The sequence below is a fragment of the Numenius arquata genome, chromosome 2, assembly GCF_964106895.1.
Source record: "Numenius arquata chromosome 2, bNumArq3.hap1.1, whole genome shotgun sequence".
Lineage (NCBI taxonomy): Eukaryota > Metazoa > Chordata > Aves > Charadriiformes > Scolopacidae > Numenius > Numenius arquata.
The window spans coordinates 31956123-31976380 of NC_133577.1; the positions used below are offsets into that span (position 1 = coordinate 31956123).

Sequence of the window (20258 nt, forward strand, 5' to 3'; positions counted from 1 at the left end):
GTGACATTGGCAGCCACTCTTTTAAAAGCTGAATTTTTAATGAGTTTGATACCTTCCCTGATTTACAAAAGACACTGACATGTCTTACTTTGCTACATATCTTACATGAATGTAGTATTATCAAATGTAGTGTCCTGGAAAAAACCCAAAACAAACCAAAAATAATCAACAAAAGCAGGTCAGCAAGAACAAGTCAGCAACACACCTAGGGTTTTTTCTTTTGTGGTTTGTAATTTTTTTTGCTTGCTTGAACTTTGCTATTAAGAGGTGCCTGACAATTTGGAGCTGTATGTATGTCTGAGAGCCTGTATAAAATAATCTGGATGTCAAATTAATTCATCTGGATTGGTGAAGAGCTTCACAGGTTAAGTGTTGGTGAAGGTATGCATAGGATAATGAATCATTTATAGCTTCTAGCTGTTCATTTGGTGAATGGTGAAAAGGGAAGTTCGTAAGTTGCTGTTACTGTGAGACTACAGACTTCTGTCTGTTTCTTGTTCATCGTTGTCTGATACCGGATTTTGCTAGTCTTCCTGCATACTGTGTTCCTTAAGTGTTGGTTTACTTTGAGGATAGTTAAGACTTAATACTCTGGGAAAATTTTTTAGATTTGGGTCGGTTGCATCTTGATGACACTTTGGGAGAGGAGAGGAACAAACTTTCTGTGCTTATTCTAATGAAAAGATCTAGTAGGTAAGCTTTCCTTTTTCTCACTGATAGAATTACCATTTATATAACTTAGTTCCTTTTTGGAAGGAGTATTCTTCAAATTTAATCTTTAAAGGCTCTATTATATGAGAAATACTTGTCTGCTATTGCCTAACTTGCAAGAACTGTAGCTTCTATCAAGTTGTGTATCTGGGCATCTGTGGTTTTGCGCTATATCTGAATATTCAGCTAGCAGATATATTTCTTTTGTTGGAAGACCATTTTCTACTTTTTGACATCTAGGAAATGAATCATTGCTGGTGATTCTGGAAAACTCAGTGTACCTCTTCTCTTTAGAAACGTGTCGTAAATTTACACATTTCAGTTTATTGTTATATGCAGAAAATGGGATGAATCAATGGAATCATAGTTGTGCTTAGTTTGAAAATACTCTTGTTTCAAAGAGCTTTAGTTCAGCTATTACAGCATCTTATGCTGGCAAAAGGATTCTAACCCATGAGCAATTCAGTTGAATCTGCAAATACAGGGCTAACTTTATTAGCAAACACTTAAGTATAGATAATCCCTGAAAGTGTCTTCAACAAGGTTTTTACCACAGAAATTACATTTAAGTTGGGCAAAACTGGTATTTGTGGATAACAGTTAATGTTTTGCATTTCTGTGGGAAACTTTATAAATAATGTTGATTCCTGTTTACCTTTTTTTTTTTCTTGGTGTAGAATAAAGATTTTCTAGTACTACTTCCTTTACAAATCAAGTCAATTTGATTATGATCAAATAAGATCTCAACTATGGTATGAATTACATCTTAACCTTTTAAAGGGGTAAAAAAAAGTAAAATTTATAACTTGAAGGTATCCTTTGAAAACAAATTATTCGTATCCGAACCACGATCTTTGCAAATTTTTGCCTAGGGAAAAGCATATCACAAAGAGACAAAGTCAAGGCAAGTTTATAATGAAAATACTAATGCAGCCCTAGTTACTCTAGAGCAGGCATATCTCAATGCTTGTTTTTCAGTATTTGCACTGTATTTCAGGGACAAGATTTTTAGTTATGCATTTAAAAATACATTTTTGTATGTAAAATCAATTTTGTGCAGAATATTTGCAATAGTGAAAAGAAAGAAAAGCTTGAATGCTTCCTCTCTTTCATCTCGTGACTGGAAGGACACTGTGAAATAAGCCATGCTTGATTAATGTTGGGTATGATAATGTAAAGGGCTTTGAAGAGTCCCATCTGTTCATCATCAGCTGGGAAGTTAAACTTTTTTATGTATCTTAAAAAAAATAAAATCAGATCAGCAGTGTAAGGAGGAAACAGCTGGCAAAGGTCAGGCTGAACTAGCAACTGAATTTTCATAATTTACGGGGCAGGAGGTGGGGGGAGGAGGGGCGGGATTTAGTTCTATTTTCATGCCTTTCAAACTGTCCTGCATATTTCCTTTATTATCTCACAATTTTAGAAAATGCTAGGTTTTCTTCTCCTGGTGACTGTTCATTGTGAGTTTGAGAGGAGGTAGTGAAGAAGGAAATTGTAGGTTTGTATAAAACAATTGTGTTAGAAATTTAGATTTTTTTTTTTTTTCTAAATATTGCTATCTAGGAGCCAAGCATGGGAGCATCAGAGTTACAGTAAATAAAATGAAGAAAGCAGCCTGAGTCAGGCTTGTCTTATTTAGTCTAGACAGTACTTTTCATGCCAAACGTTGCTGGTCTCATTTCTGCTTGCCAGAGTTACTCTGATACATTGCATTCCTTGTTAGCTTTTATCAAGCAAGAGAGCTTTCTTTTGCATGATGGTTAGCTGCAAATGTTTGTTCTCCCTCTGCAGTGTTGTTGTAGCCTTATATGTATTTATCATATTGTTTGTGGAAAATGCAATTAGGCATTTGTTTGTCTGCCTAATGTACACTTCAGCAATGGAAAATTTTTAAGTTTATTAATGTCTGTTTTGCCCTTCTAATTACAAATTACCAGATAAATTAGTGACGTAAGCCTGTGTAATGCACAAGTCTTCTGTAGTCTTGGCTGTTCTGTGCAAAACTTAAACTTGGATTGGAACCAGCAATTGCATCTTCTTAGCTGATGTTACAAAGAGCATTAGCAGTACTTGAATATTTTGTATTGCAACAATGCCCAGGGGTTCCACAGAGTTGTGCAGTGTTCATATGTGCAGTAAGATACATGCTAAAATTGGAAAGCAATAAAATCCCTTCAGTTGCAGTGATGGTTGCTATTAATTGATAAGGACTCTTTATCTCTTAAGTATAGCGCCCATGACTATGCCTTTTGTTTCTTTGTTTTACATTACAAAAAACAGGTTTAGAGTGTCTGGGACCTACCTGGAATATCCTCTTGTGGGCTGTGGTAGCAAGATAGCACCAGCTATTCCTAGTGGTCTTGAACCTTGAGTAGTGTTGTGAAGAAATCAGTCTATCCTGCTACTTACTTTTTTTTTTAATTTGGATATTCCAACACTGGTAATAGATGAAACCACTCCACTCAATGCCTAGCATTGCTACCCTAGTGTATTCTGAACAGAGATTAAACTGCCCGGATCATTTGCCTTGGGTCAGCTAAATGAACCTGGGCGTAATAGTAAGCTTAGCTTTTGCCTTGTGCCTGGGGCTCCTGGCACAGGTGTTGTGACTTGGATACAGCACCTGGGCCCCCATGCAAAGACAGGACCAGCGTGAGGGACTCAGGCAGAGCTCCTGAACTTGGCAGAGGCCACCCTACAAGAAAGGGAAGGAACAATAGTATTCCCGCACTGGTGTAGGAGAGTTATTTGGCAAGCTGGCACCAACAGTCATAGCAACAACCACTGCTTTCTAGAAGATTGGGAATGCATTGTAGTAGAACTGTTAAGATAATGTCCAAAGGCTCAATAGGGACTGGGGTGATGCTTGTTACCAAACCAGGCCTAAAGTGTTTCCTTGTGACATTTTACCTTCATATTAATGATTTTCAGTGCTGACATATTACCTCCTCTCTGAAGCTCAGGCTCTCCTCTGTCTTCTGAGGTCAGTTAGAAGGGACAGTTCTGAAGATTTCTTTCACAAAGATCAATACAAGGAAATAAAATTACTCCTCGCTGTGTTGCTGAGCCCCCTAGAAATGATATCGTATTATCTATGAGTCCCACAGCACTTAAGGACCACCTATGTGCTGGTCTAGGAAGAAAAAACTCAAGTCCTTCACTAGTGTCTGTACCCAAGCTGTTGATAGCAGAGCTACGTAACTGGCCTCATATAGCTCCCATGATGTAGTTCGAGTAGTATCCTTGATTCTAGTGGAAGCTGCAGCATTTCAGTTAGCTATGCAATATCCTTTCGATTATGAACTAGCATCTTAAAGAACTAGGTCATGTTGAGAAGAATTTGAATATCAAAAGAACAGTCAGATCAGAGGGATCTCATAAATGCTTTGATGTTTGACTGTATCAGCGCCTACTGGAACTGCACTTCTGGTGAGGAAGACCAGTCAGGCTGGTCGGATGGCTGGCAAAAACCTGCTGCCAGTTAGTCACATCCGCACTAGCAGTGGATGTTCAATACCAGCAACTTTTAAACATTTGATGTGATTTTGTGTATACCTATACATACAGACAGGCACTTAAATGGCAGCATCTGTCTGTGTCCAGTCGAAGAAGATACCACCATTAAACTTAAATATATATAAACCTTCTAATAGATTGCTGTATCAACAGTATCAACTTCTGTAGTATTTTGACCTCTGTTGCAGCCTTATTACATGTCACATGAGAAGAATTCAGTATAGACCCTCTTATGTCCAAGTAAGCAATGGATGTCCTTACACACCAACATCAAACAAGATCTGTAGAAAAAACAGATTGGACAGGAAGGATTGTAGTAAATCTTCAAAGAAATTAAGTTCACGTGTAGGTAGTACTGAAGGCAGTGACTTCAGCTTTATCGCAGGCTGAGGTCTTCCTGGTGATTCTTATCAGATTGTGTTGAATTTTGAGCCTGACCTCCAACACCCCCTGAAGCTTCTCATTAGATCTGCTGGTAGGAACCTAAAGACAACACGGAAAGTACAGTATTCTCTCTTATTCCGGGGAAGGGACTTTTGCTGACTATAATGAGGCTGTGTAAGCACTGTATTAGAAAAGTTTTTGACTTCGAGATAGTCTGAGGAGTAAGGGTTCTGTTGTATCTAAGTCCTAGAATGTCTGTTACTGAATGCACTTTTTCTCAAACTGATCCAAGTTAGCAAGAGCATCTGTGTAGGACAAAACCCTATTGTCTGTTCTAACCATAAATCCATTGGCTACAGCAGTTACTAAGAATCCTTGAATAACATTACTAAGGAATCAAGCATTGCTTTGGAGATAGGGGCTGGCTCAGGGTCCAGATGTAGAAAAACAATACAATAATCATCTGACTTCTCACTCGGCTGAAACTTTTCAGTCCCACCACTGTGGGGAAGTGCTGCCTAGCTGTCTGCTGTGATATAGGGCCCATGTCTTATTTTCAGAGGGCAGTTATTTACCCTGCAGAACTGTGGTTTTGAGGGATGGTTATTACAAATCCCATGACTTTCCCATTTTTCCACTTTTGCGGATTGAACTTATTACAGACCCTTAGTTGAGAAGGAAGTGAGGGGGGCTTAGAGCATCCCACTCTTCATGACTTCATTTGAGCAAAGGATAACATAGTCCTAGTAGTCACTGTTACTAGGTTAGTAATTGATACTACTCTCTGAGGATTGTGTATCTCTACAGTGTGATCTGTGTTAGCTACAACTTCTTGAAGACTTGCTGCTAGGTTTATCACTTGAAGGTGTGCTATTACTTGTTAGGCAGAGGAACTCTACAGCCAAGGGCCTCAAAGCAGCTCACAGTTTCATTGCATGTGCTTAACAGCTGTGTGATTTGCTCCCTTGCTTGTTTACTGCTGGGTAGCACTGTGGAAGAGTGGAGATCAGTTTGTCTGTTTCTAAAGAAATAGTTCCTGCTGCTTAGTGGTAGCTAAATAACCATGTTTTTTGAGAAGGGGAGAAGGGAAGTTGGCAAGGTCTTGTGCAGTGAGAAACTGAGGTCTTAAGGAGGAATCTAACAATACAAGTAAGGAATTGGGATTGACAGTGAGAGAATCAGTGAGCTTGAAGGAATCATCTTGTTTAACAGGAAGGAGAAATAGTTTTGCTGTGAAAGAAAGCCATGTGGTATGGAACATTTGTCAGAGATGTTCAATGGTGCAGGCAAAGAGAAAGTGGATGGGGAAAGTAATGTGGAGCTGGGAAACAGAGACAGACCTTCTGATGAGATGAGAGACAGGCTGAAAAAGGGGAAGAGGAGTGGTGCTCTGCTCTGTGGCTAGAGGGGTATGATGGGGAAGGGAACAGGATTGCTGGGAACAGAGAGGTAAAGTTAGCTGGGCTTAGGTTCTACTTTTAACATATCTGATGTGCAATGGCAGTTGTCAGAAACGGAGAGATGTTTAAATGTACCACTGCTTTGCTGACCAGTTTGGGAAGCTCTGTGTGCTAACAAAGTTGAGCTCCCACTCATGATTTTGAGGAGGATTTTTTTCCCATTCCTCCCTGTTTTCTGAGCTGTCCATCATACTTCTCTTGTGTCGTGGTTTCGGCTGAATTTACCAAAACCAGACCGGCAGATGGCCCTTCCCCTCCCTCCCCCCCCCAAAAGAGGAGAGAGGAGGAGAAAGAGATAAGGAGATTCAGAAGTTTAGAATGAACTAAACTACTTTAATGAAGAATTAATATTAAAATAAAAATAAAGAAGAAAATAATGAAATAGATACAATATATACAAAACCGTATCAAGCTCCCAGGATGACAGTCACACCACCGGCAGGCACTGGGGAAGTCCCAGACTGGACTCAGTGACGGATGGGAACTGGATTCCAGCTCTGGAGTCAGGAACACACGGATCGGGATCAAAGGCAGATGAACAGACAGAGTCCTCTCTGGACGTCGGCCATCGCAGGAAGGGGTCTGACCCTTTGATCCCTCAGCCTTTATACTGAGCATGGGGCAGATGGGATGGAATACCCCAGTTGGTCAGGTTTGGGTCACCTGTCCTGTCCGCTCCTCCCCACCGATGTGACCCCTCTACGTTTTTTCCGTTTCCGACCCTCTAAGGGGGCAAATAACGAAATTGGCCAACCTTGGTTGTTATAGCAATAAGTATAAGCAAGGGCCTCCCTGCATACCATTCCTTGGCATGGAGCACAAACATTGGGCTTATCATTCTGAGAACGAGCAGTTTTCTCCACAATATGCCGTTAATTTCAGAGAGTTAGAGGAGGCCTAGCTAGGATGTAAAGTTACAGAACAGAAAATTGGTTCGGTTCTACCTCAAACCGGGACATCTTGCTATATCAAAAAGGAAGTCATATAATCCCTATAGTCTTTATTTGTTAGATGTTGAGCTGACAAGACAATGAGAATACTAAATGCATGGAAAATCGGGTGCTTAATTGGAGGCTAGTAAGTTTCCCAAACTGTATTTTGAGGAGTACAGATGAACTTGTTTTAATTTTTTTACTAGTAGTTTCTAAGTCTGATTTATTAATTCTTACATCATTCTGTCTCTTTTTTTTTTTTTTTTCCTAAAACAGGATGATACCCCTTTCATCTCAGACACTGATGATGAATCTTCATCATGGCCAAACACAGGAATATGTGATCAAACCTAAATATTATCCAATGAAAAAAGTGATTTCAGGAGAACAGTCCACTGAGGGCTCATTACCGCTGAGACTGGGCCAGGATCAACTTGCATCACCTTTTCAGTGTGAGTACAACTGCAAAAAGTGTGCTCCCTTCTTCCACCTTTCCCCCCCTCCCCCTCCCGCCCCCCCCCAAAGCTCCCTGCTTCCCTTTTTCAAGATCTTGAAAATTTCTTTTATTCACCTGAATTTCAGTAACACTTCAAGACAGAAAAAGGTTAAAATAATTGAACATGAGATAAATCTTACATTAGCAAATGCTCCATAATTCTGTATCCTGTTGAGAGGCAAAACAGATTTCCTGGATGAAGAGAAGAAATTGAACCTGATTCGCTGCTGGAATCTCTCATAATGCTATTTCTAGATGATAGTTTTTCCTTCAGATAAAGGTGCTTTGTGAACACTTGCTAAAGTATGCATAACCCTGAGTGTAGTCGGCATAAGATGACAGTTCCCTTTACTTCATTATGATGGATACCTTTCTTGGAAAGCTGGAGTCCAGGATTGTGGTCTGATTGGTGATTATTTTTCTCTATATTTAATTTATTATGTGTTTATGAACTTCTGCACAGTATGGAGGCTGCATGAGAGTTTCTGCTTCGTGTTTATAAAAAAAGGATTGTGTAGATGCCCGGCTTGTGGCCTTGGCTCATGCCCCATTGTGTGGGGAGCTTGAGGACAAGTTTTGGCTTAATACATGAAGAGCTTGATGAATTATCAGTTAGGTATTACAGAGCGTCTGCTGGCTTGATTTGGAGAAAAGCTCCCGCAGTTAAATAATGGACTGATTAACACAGAGACCTAAGGTACTCGCAGTCTCCTGACAGACTTCCTCTGCTGTAGCACAGAGAAATATATCCTGCTGAGGATTTAGGGAAGAGCCTCTCCTTCTAAATCTGTAAATATGGTTTTTCTGTGTGTATATCTTTGCATTTCTGCATTATGCATGTTTATGGTCTGTCCATTTATACTTAAATACAACCCCCTGCTTCCTTTTCCTCAGGTTCATCAATGGTTAGTTAGAATCTTGGCCCTAATGAGAGGAACAAGGGACAGCCATAGGTCTTTCAATTGACAATTTCAGTTGTGTCGTATACTGCTTGCAAAGCACTCCATCCCTTTCTTAGGAGCTTCAAAAAGATATTTCATCACATTGTCAACATCAACCAATAGTCCCTTTTGCAAATAAAATACCATTGCTTTTCTTCCAGCCATCTGCAATTTTCCTCCAAATAAGGTATTAGTGGCCACTGGGTCCAGATTGTGTCCTTCTCTTTCGACTCTTGCTAGCCAAAGAGTATACAAATCCCAGGTTGTATAGTTCTCCCAGTACTTGGAGTGGCTGTTGCTGGTTGAATTCTGACCAAAAAGATCTTCACTTTTGCCCCCTTCTTTCAGGCTGTTTGAGTCAGTCTACCTTAGCTACACTCAGTGTAGCTTGCATGTACCAAGCTGTCACTAAATGAATGGGTTGTGTCAGATTTTTTTTTCTTCTATCGTAGCATAAGGAGAAATAACTCCATGCAGCTCTAAGACAAAGGAAGCCAGTGCTTCTAGCTCTTTCTAGCTTATTGGAGCTCCTCTGTTAATTACAGTACTCTGAGGGGTATGACTGGGAGAAGGAAAGCCAGGAGCTGAAGACACAGAGCATTTGTTATCAAATCCTAAGAAGTCCTTCAGTGAGCAGTGCATTAGTAAAACGTTCTACCTTTATCAGAAAGCATGTGATTCCTAAAACACCCAAAGAACAGATAGTTAAAATGCTTTTCATGGTCTGGTAAGATCAGCAGTGACTTAAGTGTTGGCACAGAGGTAAAATGCAGGACTAAGACTGAGGCTATTTGTATGGTGTTGAAATTTCTGACACTGGGCTTTTGAGCAGCCTTAAAAAGGTCACTTAACCTGTTTTGCCTCCACTTCTACATTTGTGAGGTGGGAGTCAGTGATTGCAACTTCTGATGAAGCGGTTTTGATATCTGTCAGTACAGAGTGCAGTTTGAGCTGTGCGTTATTAGATTTTAAGACTGTATATCCTTAGCCTCAACAGGAGACCTAGGATGTGGCCACCTATATCTACTTAGGGTGGCTTCTGGTTTCTGGAGGTGCTGGAATTGATTCCAAGGATAGAAGGCTACTTGTTTCCATCAAAATTGAGTGATAAATTTCAACTGTCATATTTTAATGTTAGGGATGTTTGAATTAATTACAGTGAGGTAAGATTAGGATAAGAAATTTCATGTCAGGGGTTCTGTGACAACCACCAATATACACTTCCTAGCCCTGTCTCGAACTGAGGGATGAGTTCCTACAAATTATGTCATGCTTATGGCAGGGCTGACATTCATTGTCTAGCTAATATAAGGAAATTTAGGAGAATAACTAATGATATCACGGTATTCTGTCAATGCTGTTAAATGTATAACCTTGTTTTATGGCAGAGCCTCTTATTTCATTGAGCAAAGGAATCAGTAATGGAAATGTGGAGATACTTGGAAAACAAGAGGGGAAAATGTAATCATTTTATTAAAAAGCAAAAGCCAGAAAGTTAGTACTGAATACTTCAAAACCTTTTTTTCTTTCCTTGTCGTTAAATAATTTTTTTCAGAGAAGAGAAGAAACAGTAGCCAGATAATACTTGGTGGCATCGTCCAAGAGTTCATAGTTACCAATTTACATGGGGTGCAAAGCAAGGCATTCTGTCATGTTATTTTTTTTTTTCTGAGCATTTCTATGCATTTTATTTTGAAGTATTAACACTGTGACAGATACTGGCATCTGTGAAAGGTGTACTCCATAGAATATATCTGTTTTTTCCAGCTGTAGCTGCAGTTGGTGTTGATTTTTCTGGACTTCTACAGATATTTCAATCCTGTGACATGAACTGAGCAGACTTGAAACTGGAACAAGTGCCAGTCCTGAGATATCTTTAGAGACAGGTCTGTCCTGACAGAGGCAAATGAGATGAGGACTGATGGTGCTTTGGGAGGAAAACTGCCAACCCTGAGGAGGTGTTCCTGGGCATCTTCTGATTCATAGACAGTCACCCGTGTTTGAATGTTCCATTATAGTGCTGCCAGATCAGCTTTTGAAGATACTAGAGAAAAAATGTTGAAGATAAGTCACATTAAACATTTTTCAATTAAAATTAATTTAAGGTCCTCCTGTAATATTTACCCTGGTGTATTTATAAGCAGTTTCATTTCGCTTGCAGCTTTCAGAACATGCAGTGTAGTAGTCTTATTAAAGACAGCAAAATGGTTTATTCTTTCTGTCTTTCAAACTGAATTTTACTGTAAAGTTACGTATTCTGGGCATGTTTAGTTTGGAGAAGAGGAGGCTGAGGGGGGACCTCATTGCCCTCTACAACTACCTAAAAGAGGTTGTAGAGAGGTGGGTGTTGGCCTCTTCTCCCAAGGGAATAATGACAGGACCAGAGGAAATGGTCTGAAGTTGCGGCAGGGGAGGTTTAGATTGGGTATTAGGAAGAATTACTTTACTGAGAGAGTGGTCAGGCAGTGGAACAGGCTGCCCAGGGAGGTGGTGGAGTCGCCATCCCTGGAGGTATTCAAGAAACATGTAGACATGGCACTTCAGGGCATGCTCTAGTGCCTGAGATTGTTCGTTTGTGTCTGTTTGTGGGTGGGTGTGGTGTCTGGTTGTGGGTGTTTGGTTTGGTTTTGGTGTTCTGGGATTTTTTGGGTGTGGGTTTTTTTTGTTTGTTTGTTTTGTTTTTGTTGGTTGGACTTGATGATCTCAAAGGTCCCATCCAACCAAATATATTCTGTGATTCTGTGATTCTGTATCGCATCAACAAAGCTTGAAAATTCAGTAAGCCATTGGGGTCACAATAATAGCATTTAAAGTCACCCTGGGATGTGAAATGCAGTTACCTGCCAGTAGCCATTTCTATTATCAAGCATTTTGATCTTTTGTGCTGTGGGTTATATGCCTTCTCCTAGGACTAGCTAGTGTAATTAGTCATAAAGCTCGCATAAAAATTTTTAGTTCTTTAGTACTAAATTTGTAATTCTCATTCATCGTGCCTAATAGGGGGATGCAGTTGCAATTGTTCATAGTGATTTTTAAAAGGTTGAAAAACCCACCGTGGAAATAATGTTAAAGATCTTGAATTAAACATTTTTTGAGTTCACTAACTCAATCAAATTTTCAGAATGATCACAATTTTACTCCATTGTTAATTCGGTCTCCTTATGCCTAGTATTGTAACACAGTTCTATTTATATGGCCATATATAGCTTTTTTCAAAGCGCTTATACCACATTCAGTACAGAAAGAGAGAGAAAAATCAGGACCCATAAATATGGCATTGTATAATCTTAAAGTGCTTGTCTTTAGAGCTCAAATGCTATTCCGTTTGCATGCTTTTAAATCATCTGTTTTTAAAGTTATTGCACTCTAGAGCATCTATCTGATTCTATTTAATCAGTACACTGATATATTTAAGCTGCTGCAAATTAATCTTCAGATACCTTTGTGCAGAATTAGCAAATGCTTAAGGATAAGGCTTTGGAAATTCAGAGCCTTCTCAAGCAAATGAAAATAGCTTGTGTTGGATAGACTGACAGCTGCAGAGAACTATAAATATGGTTTAGTACCAGTAGGAAGATTGAATATATAGTGATGAAATAAGCTTGCAGTAAGCTTGCAGTGGAATTGATATGATCAACAAAGAATAACTGAAAAGGATGAGATCATGTGGATCTCAACATGTGTAATGTAAACATTAAAAATCCTTTGAGACATACGTGAGGCCAGCCAAATAGCCTATCTTGTATAAGCTCACCATGAGCTCTGAGTAATTCCCAAGGGATGCATTGCTTTCTTAAAAGTACACACCAGCACACTTGACCTGTAATCTGCCCGAATATTTGAAACCTCAGGGTTAAAAATCCTCTAAGAGTCTAACGGTAGCAATGGCATCAGCACAGGAATTTCAGTTCTAAAGTTCTATTTGCAACCTAGTAGTCTATAAAACAGTAGGAAGATGATACTTTAAGTAATTCAGGTACATCTACCTCAGACATTTTCCACTACTGCTTTAATGGCACTGTTAAATAGTAGTAACGAGTCAGCATGAGCTGAGTATGGATCCTCTAAATATCAGTGTTCACATCTCTGGCTTTATAAATGTAACACTGAAGAAAATTAGATAAAGGAATTTTGTGCTCTTTCTATTGGTCTAAAATATATAAGAATATGATAATAAGCAAATTCTAAACTGAACGTGCACTTTCTGGAATTCCTTTCAATGCAGTTGCTGTGAGGACTGCTTATTATAGCAGTAAGAGGCTAGGATGTTCTCAGTTTCACACTATCCACTTCTGGTGTTGAATGATTCTTCAGAAAATGCATTTAAATATACCCCTAATTTTCCAGCTTGAGACAGTTGAGGGCTAGTTTTTAGTGACATTGTGTGTTTTGCCTATCGAGCTGAAAAAAGTAGAATTTCTGCTTCTGAAATCAGTTGTCCAGTCTTGTTGGAGTTTGTGTTGCTGCATGTGTAGGATACTTTAGCACACCCCTCAGTGGGCTACAGTTCCCTATAGAGTCATAGAATGGTTCGGGTTGGAAGGGACCTTAAAGATCATCAAGTTCCAACCCTCCTGTCGTAGGCAGGGACATCTCTCACTAGACCAGATTGCTCAAAGCCCCATCCAGCCTGGTCTTGAACACCACCAGGGATAGGGCATCCACAACTTCTCTAAGCAATGTGTACAATGATAGTGCCACCACTTCCCTGTCTTAGAGACTTATTGTGAAAATATATTAATTATTGCCCGAGGCAGCCAGAAATTTGCACTAAAAGCAAAAGGAGAACTCAAGAGTAGGTATAGAGTACCTTACCCACAACTGAAAGGAAGTAAATAAAGCATGTGTCTATATAACAAAGTTATCTCAAGGATAAATATATATGTTTAAGAAGGAAAATAATCCTAATCTGTTTACTTAGGAAGACAATACAAAATGTATGTAAATTTTGCAACTGAAGTTGCATGTTAAGTTTATAGATTTAAATAATATGGAAGACATTTTTCCTTCCTTTTATGTAGATAGGTTTTTTTTGGTCTTCACCAGAATTCCTTATAAAATGCATTAAGGAGACTTGTCTCCTTTCTATTTTAGGTAGAAAACAAAAACATGTCTCAAATATAGGTAGTATAGGTTACACACTGGTTAGTGAATACAGGTTTGCAGCACCCTACAGTGGCTTAGTTTTGTATGTTGTGGCTTGAAGTTGGACCAAGTATGAATGTGTGGGTAGTAGACTTCTAGAATCTGCATGTGGTTCTGTGGGCAGCACTTAAATCTTTGGGTAAAGATGAGACTGAAACAATCATATGAAAGTTGTGTAACTGTTCTAACTCTTGATACATCCTATTGCCTCATACTTTACAACATAATTTTACATATGTTTATATACATGGAATAAGATTAATGTGGAAGAAAGTGTCCCACTTAGAATTGTGTGAAATACCCTCTGTTAAAATTTTGACATAACAATAGCTTTCCTACTATTGGAAGCATAATACACTGTTAACTTAGAGAAACTCTTTTTTAAGCTCATACATAATTTACACATGCTGGTTTCACTGATGACTTCATAGGTTGATTTAAGCAAAAGCAGGTGTCGCTTTGAAATTCCAATTTAAACTATTTTTGTGAAATTGCACCATTCTGACTTCACTACGTGACACTTACATCACAATAACAGTATTTCCCCATCAGTAAGTATGGGCAAACAGCTGTAAAATACATAAATGTTTTACTGTTCAAAAAAAATGCATAGAGATATGACATGTGTTCCGTGTAAAAGCATCTGTGTGATTTGACATTCTGCTACAATTCAGTGTGTGTTGACTTTAGCGGGGAAAAAAGCTCCCTCAGGTCTTCAGATATTGTTTCTACCCTTCTTGGTATTCATTGGTGGAACTGCTCTGCATAAACAGCAAAATAATTCTCTCACTGGCTTGTCTTAACTAGAGCGTTGCATTGTGTTCCTTGTGACTTCTGCCTACGTACATATATATGGATATTTGAGTTAAACACTGGTAACTTTTCTAAGTAGAAATTTTGGTAAATTTGGACATAAGGAAGGGATGTTAAGGCTATACTCTGATTAAGCAAGGTATATCCAGCAGACTGAGGTGAATAAAAATGGAATGAACAGCTAGAAGACTAACAAGGAGAAATAACTGAAAAATGACAACACAGTCTATTTGGAGGGACTGTGGAGTCAAATTCACTTCAGTCACTCGTGGGAACTGACATCCATGTCTTGTTCCTGAGGTTTTACATAATCAAATACAAATAAGGGAATGGGGTAAGCGTATAAATGTCAGGCGCTTTTTGTTTTGTTTTGTTTTGTTTTCTCAAGAGCAAAACATTGCATGTGTGTTCAGAGCCTTTGCTCAATTTCAAGAGACGAGGGATTTTTCAGGGACATTCTAAAACGTTTAAGAAAAAAATTTTGGTTCTGTCATTATCAGAGTCAAACAACAGTGTGGCTTTTTTGATGACAAAACACAAACAGTTTTAGCAAAGCATCGTTTTCCTCTCTATCATTTGAGAGCGTTACCCATACTGCTATTGAAAGGCATGACAGTTCATAACAGCCATTTGAAGTTTGTATTTGATTCCAGTGGGACTTGGAAACAAGAGACTGAATTCCAAATGTGAATTAAGTCGCTTAACTAGATTCACACTAATGCAGTTAACTCTGTCAAATCAAGCAGCACATTTACTTTGCTTCTGCTTTAAAAAGTAGAGTGACAGATTCTGAAAAAAATTACTTTAACAAATGAACATAGTTTATTTAGCAACTATAGAAGACTATGGAGCTCTTTGAAAACCTTGGAGACAGAACAACTGTATAAATACAAACTGCTTCCCTCAATATACTATAGCTGCAGGCATTTTAACAATACTCTTTCTAAGCTGTCTTCGTGATTGTTTGTGTATCACAAAGGGTTCGCAGTTGAGGAGGCCACTAAATCAGCACCCCCAAAAATGTACTGTATGTCTCTCTTTGAACTCTGAAAAGATTTTATGGCCACTGAGCTTACCAGTAATTGAATGTCTGTGTGACAGGCAAAGGCTCCTGGTGCTTTTATAGGAACTAATTTAAATGTTACATTCTCCCAAAAATGAATGATCCTGTCTCTACGCTTTAAAATATGGAAGCCAAGACTGATAAATGGCAGTAAGGGGAAAAATGCTGGAAAAACAGATTGGTGATCTGGCAAACGGAATTAAAATCAGTTCAAAACGTGTTTTAGCTAGGGGAAAACACAGACTGAGACAAATGCATCTCAACTGCTGTGATGAAAGAGAATTGGCTCTAAAACCAAAGATTTCTCAAGAAGAAAAAGAGAAGAGGCTTTCCAGAAAATTCTGTAGGGGAAAACCTCTATGACGTGTTAGAAAAATAGTAATTTAGCTGAATATAGAGACTGATTGAACCCACACAATTAAACATTAAAAGTCCCTTAGTCGGACTAACTCCAGAGTTGCTGTGATACAAGTCTTGGATACCAAGAATTGGTTCTGAATGTTGCAAGTAGCTAAGTCTGGTTTTACTCATAGGAGATGTGAAAGTGCTCTTCTCTGTCAGTGCCGTCGCCCATGCCAGAAGGAATGAACAGATGTTGACAAAAAAAGTACTGCAAGAAGAAGGTCCTTTCATACCCACTGAGACAGATTTCAGAATCGGTGACATCCTTAATTCTGTCGTCATTTTTTCCCCTTTCAGAAAATTAAAGGAAAAACAGATCTTGGCTTCATGCAGTGCTGAGGGAGAGGATTTTTAATGGTGATTCAGCATGCAGAGAGGGCTATGTTCATTTATAACTTAATTCCATGACGTTCCGTCCTTTGTCACTGTTTACAGTTTGTTGACTTCCTTAGTGCTTTTCAGTTGCTTCCTTTCAGGAAATGGAATGTTAAGTGAATATACTTAGTAAGATAATGTTACTTTAATTTTTATTCCCTACTCTTCCTGGAAGTGGTAAACACTTTTAAAATGTTACACCTAAGACTTGGTTTCTCATTTAAGGGAGTCACGTACCCTGGGAGAGGTAAACTGTGTCTATCTCAAGAATTTATTTTCTAAAGAAATAATGCTCTTCCAACTTAAGACTTGTAATACTATCATAGGGCAAGGTAAAGTCTGTTGTCTTGATCATTAAAGGAGTCTAGATAATTACCTTAGGCAAAATGCATAATTTCAGATGAATGAGATTAGGTGGGAATGAGTCTTATTGCCAGTGTATAAAGCCCTAATTCAGACCTTCTGGAAAGAGTCCTGTTGATAAAGTGGACAGTAGTGGTTGTATTTAGCTGGCAATACGAAAGCATCAATGGCACAAATAACCTGTATTCATCTGTGCCACCTGAGCTCCTGTATGGCTGTAAGTTTGTGTGTAAACATGCTGACTTTGCTCTCTGAACATGCAATTCCTGCAGTAGTACTGCAGTAGCCTCCATCAGCAGAAAATTGCTTGTGGTGGGCTGTGGAATCATTACTGCTTCATTACAGCTGAGGTGAGCATTGTGTAGAATGGCTTTCTGTCCTAGACATAAAGACAATTGTCTGTGTCTAACTGTGGATTTTTTGGCTTTTGTTCCCTTATCCCTCAAGTGAAAGCCTTTTGGGTCCAGATACATTTTAGGTGCTTAAGAATCTGGATAACATGAATGGGAGTTAAAAAAGGCGTGTGGACCTGAATCCTGTGCTGGGTTGCTTACAGCTGGAGTTGTCTCCAGCCCCAGACCCGAAGCATGGATGTGAACTTTCAAGCATGAAACTCTTGAAGAGCTTGAAGTTCTGTTTCAGAAGTGCTTCACTCTGAAGAAGACAGGTCATCTGGGTGCTAATATTTTGCTTAATTCCCACCTGGACCTGCAGCTGAAGCACTTGTCCGCCTGCCTATCCAAAGAAGTGCAGTGAACTAAGCCTTGTTAAACTCTCTTGCAGGATTAAGCTCCCTAAGGAGCGCTATAGTGTAGTCATGGTGGGGTTTGGAAAACAGCTGTAGTGAAGAGTCACCGATTTCCTCAAAGAAGTGTGTCTGAGCCCTAAAAGGATTTGAACTAAGCAGTCTTAGATCCTCAGCATTTCCTGTTAATGGGTTGGGCACATTCCTGTTCCATGTGCTGGTTAGGCTGATTGCTTCATGCAATTAACTTTTTTCATCCCTTGTACAGGAGACCTCAGACAACTGAGGGACAACTCCAGGCTAAAATTTAAGCTCTTTAGCATCATATCCATTTGTGGATCTATTCTACACGTAATGCCTTCAAAACAAATAAACAAAAACCATATTAAAAGAATTATCCCCCAATAAATTTAGCTGAATAGAGTTGAGGCAAATCTGTTGGACATCTCCTAACCTCATTGCAGTCTCTAATTCATTTGGGTTGGTATCTTTTTCTGGAACATCCTAAACCATGTAAAGGGAAGTTAGGTTAATAGAATTGAAGAGTGGGTTACTTACCTCTCCTAGAGTAGACCAAAACTTTTGCTGTATTTTGGGGATTTTCGGGGGGTGGTAGGGAGGGTGATGAGGAAAACAAGAAAAGTCCCTCTTCCCTCTGCCGAGACGGGGAGCAAGAAAGAGATTGTATCTCTGTGATAATCAGGAAGAAAAAAAGGCTTTTCCAGATAACTGAAAAGAAGGTATCTTCTTCCTTACCTTGGAAGCATCAAGTCTTCCAGATGATTTCTTTGCCTGACTGTCAAGGATGCTAAAGAAGCATGCACGGCTTAAAAACAAGAGAAACAAGACTGCAATAGAAGCCAGATGTCTGAGAGCTCATTTCTGACTGGACGGAGAAGACTGATAGGAGCACCTAAGCAAGACAAGAGGAAACGATGTGAAGAGGTAGTGACATGGCTAGTCAGAAATAGGTATGTAGTGAAGTGTGTGTGTGTAATAGCAATGGTGGCAATAAGAATGGCAACAAAAAGAACCCATGGAGATCACTGTTCAGTTACTGTTGTAATAGGTAGCTGGATCATGTTTTGCTCTTTGAAGCCCCATTGCTTTGCATAAAGGCAATAGAACTGAGTACTTGAAAACTGACAAAATATCAAAGCTTAAGCGTTATTAACTAATGAAATACCTGTAAGATCACACAAATGCAACAAAAATAAGGAGTTATAGAAATAATAAAAGGTAGAAGCAATGCTGGAATTAATTACATGTCAATAGTGTGTAGCTGACTAGACCTGGTAAATAAAGTACAGCTTGACGTACCGCCTTCTTGTTCAAAATGTTTGACTGGGTGGGTGTGCACACAGATACCTCACCTCATACAGAAATGTGGGGAGTACTTTTAAGCATCAGAGAAGGCGTTGGATCTTAGATGAAATAAAGCTGGATCATCTTATTTTTAATTTCATTGTAATGTCTAATTTCTCCTAGTGCTTGTGATGAGAGAGCCAGGTGTGAGGTGTGCAAGTGTACTGTAACAAACTTTCTGGAAAGAGCAAAGATGCGCTGCCCTACCTAAAGACAGGCATTGGATACTGAAGCAAAAAATGAAATTATCCAGCATCTACACGTTACCTTTTTGAGTAACAAACAAGTTATCATACTTTTTTGTGCTTGTGACTGTTACAGAAAGAATAAGGCTCATATTCTGCCCAGTTTTCAGATGGGTGAGGTTTGAATGCAGGAAGTTTGAATGCAGAAGGTTTTACTCCCATGCTCAGAGCAGAGTAAGGGCTGAGTTTGGTCCTGCTTAAGGTCGTGTAAGGAATGTTCCATATTTGCTTCACTGGGATGACATCCATATCAACAGATCAGAAAGGGATTTGGGAATTCTGTGCCTCTTTGGCCTAGCCTGGCCCACACTCAGACTGGGTCTGAGTGTGAAGCATCAATAGTGTACTGTTGGTGGAGAAAATAAGTTACACCAACAGAAGCATTTTACATAAGCTGTATTAAGCAATCCTGCTGCTCTCCCCAACGCTGATCAGACCTCAGCTGTGTTATTGTCTAGTTTTGGACAGCATATTTGAAGAAAGATGAGGAACCAAGTGAGTAGTATCGAAAGCAAAACAAGAAAGAATGGAGGTCTGCAAAATATGGCCTGTTAGACTGGAAAAGTTTAAGTGGTTTTTGTCTGGAGAAAATGAGACTGAGGGAGATTCATGGTAGCAGTCATCAAGTATGGTAGAATTTGTTCCATGGAGGAATAAGGTTTTGTCAGACTTTGCTGCAGATAAGGCAGGGCAACAATACACTTGAATTGCAACTGGAGAAATGTAGGATAGGTATTAGGAATACCTTTATAATAAGAGAGGCTTAAGCACTGGAATACGTTTCGTAGGGAGGCTGTGGGATCTGTACAGTAGAAGGGTTTTGAGAGTAGGCTGGGCAAACTTTTTGTTTAATGCCGCTATTTCATCCTGTGTTGGGAAAAAGAAGAGGGGAGATTAGGTGATCTCTCAGAGTCTCTTTCAGTTTTTTATATGTCTAGCAAGGGCTGTATTCCTCTCAGTGTGTAATCTGAAATTTAGGGAAGATCTAACTCTGGTCAGTTTGTGAATCTAGTGTGTCTTTATCTCTCTTTTTTTTCTTTTCTTTTCTTTTTTTTTTTTTCATTGTCAGCTCTTAGCACTAATAAATATTCCAGACTCTGATAATGCCCAAGATGTATAACCAAGTTTCAACTTGTTCTGATCTTTGGGAATTAGGTTTTGGGGTTTTTTTTTGGTTTGTTTTAAATTGATGACTAAGTGGTGATAAGACAGCACTTCTTCATATATTGTCAAAAGTGTAAAGAGGTCATTTGACAATAGTTCTAAAAGTTTAAATATTTTACCAACGCAGTTGATTTTTGT

The 20258-nt window shown here is 39.1% G+C and overlaps 1 protein-coding gene across 1 annotated transcript in view; it reads left to right on the forward strand.

Moving 5' to 3' along the window:
- Positions 1-20258, forward strand: part of LTBP1 (latent transforming growth factor beta binding protein 1) — a 199851-nt gene that overhangs the window by 42026 nt on the left and 137567 nt on the right. The window contains exon 4 of the mRNA XM_074166229.1: positions 7280-7455. Within this exon, the coding sequence (XP_074022330.1) occupies positions 7280-7455 (176 nt within the window). The remainder of the gene's footprint in view (positions 1-7279; positions 7456-20258) is intronic.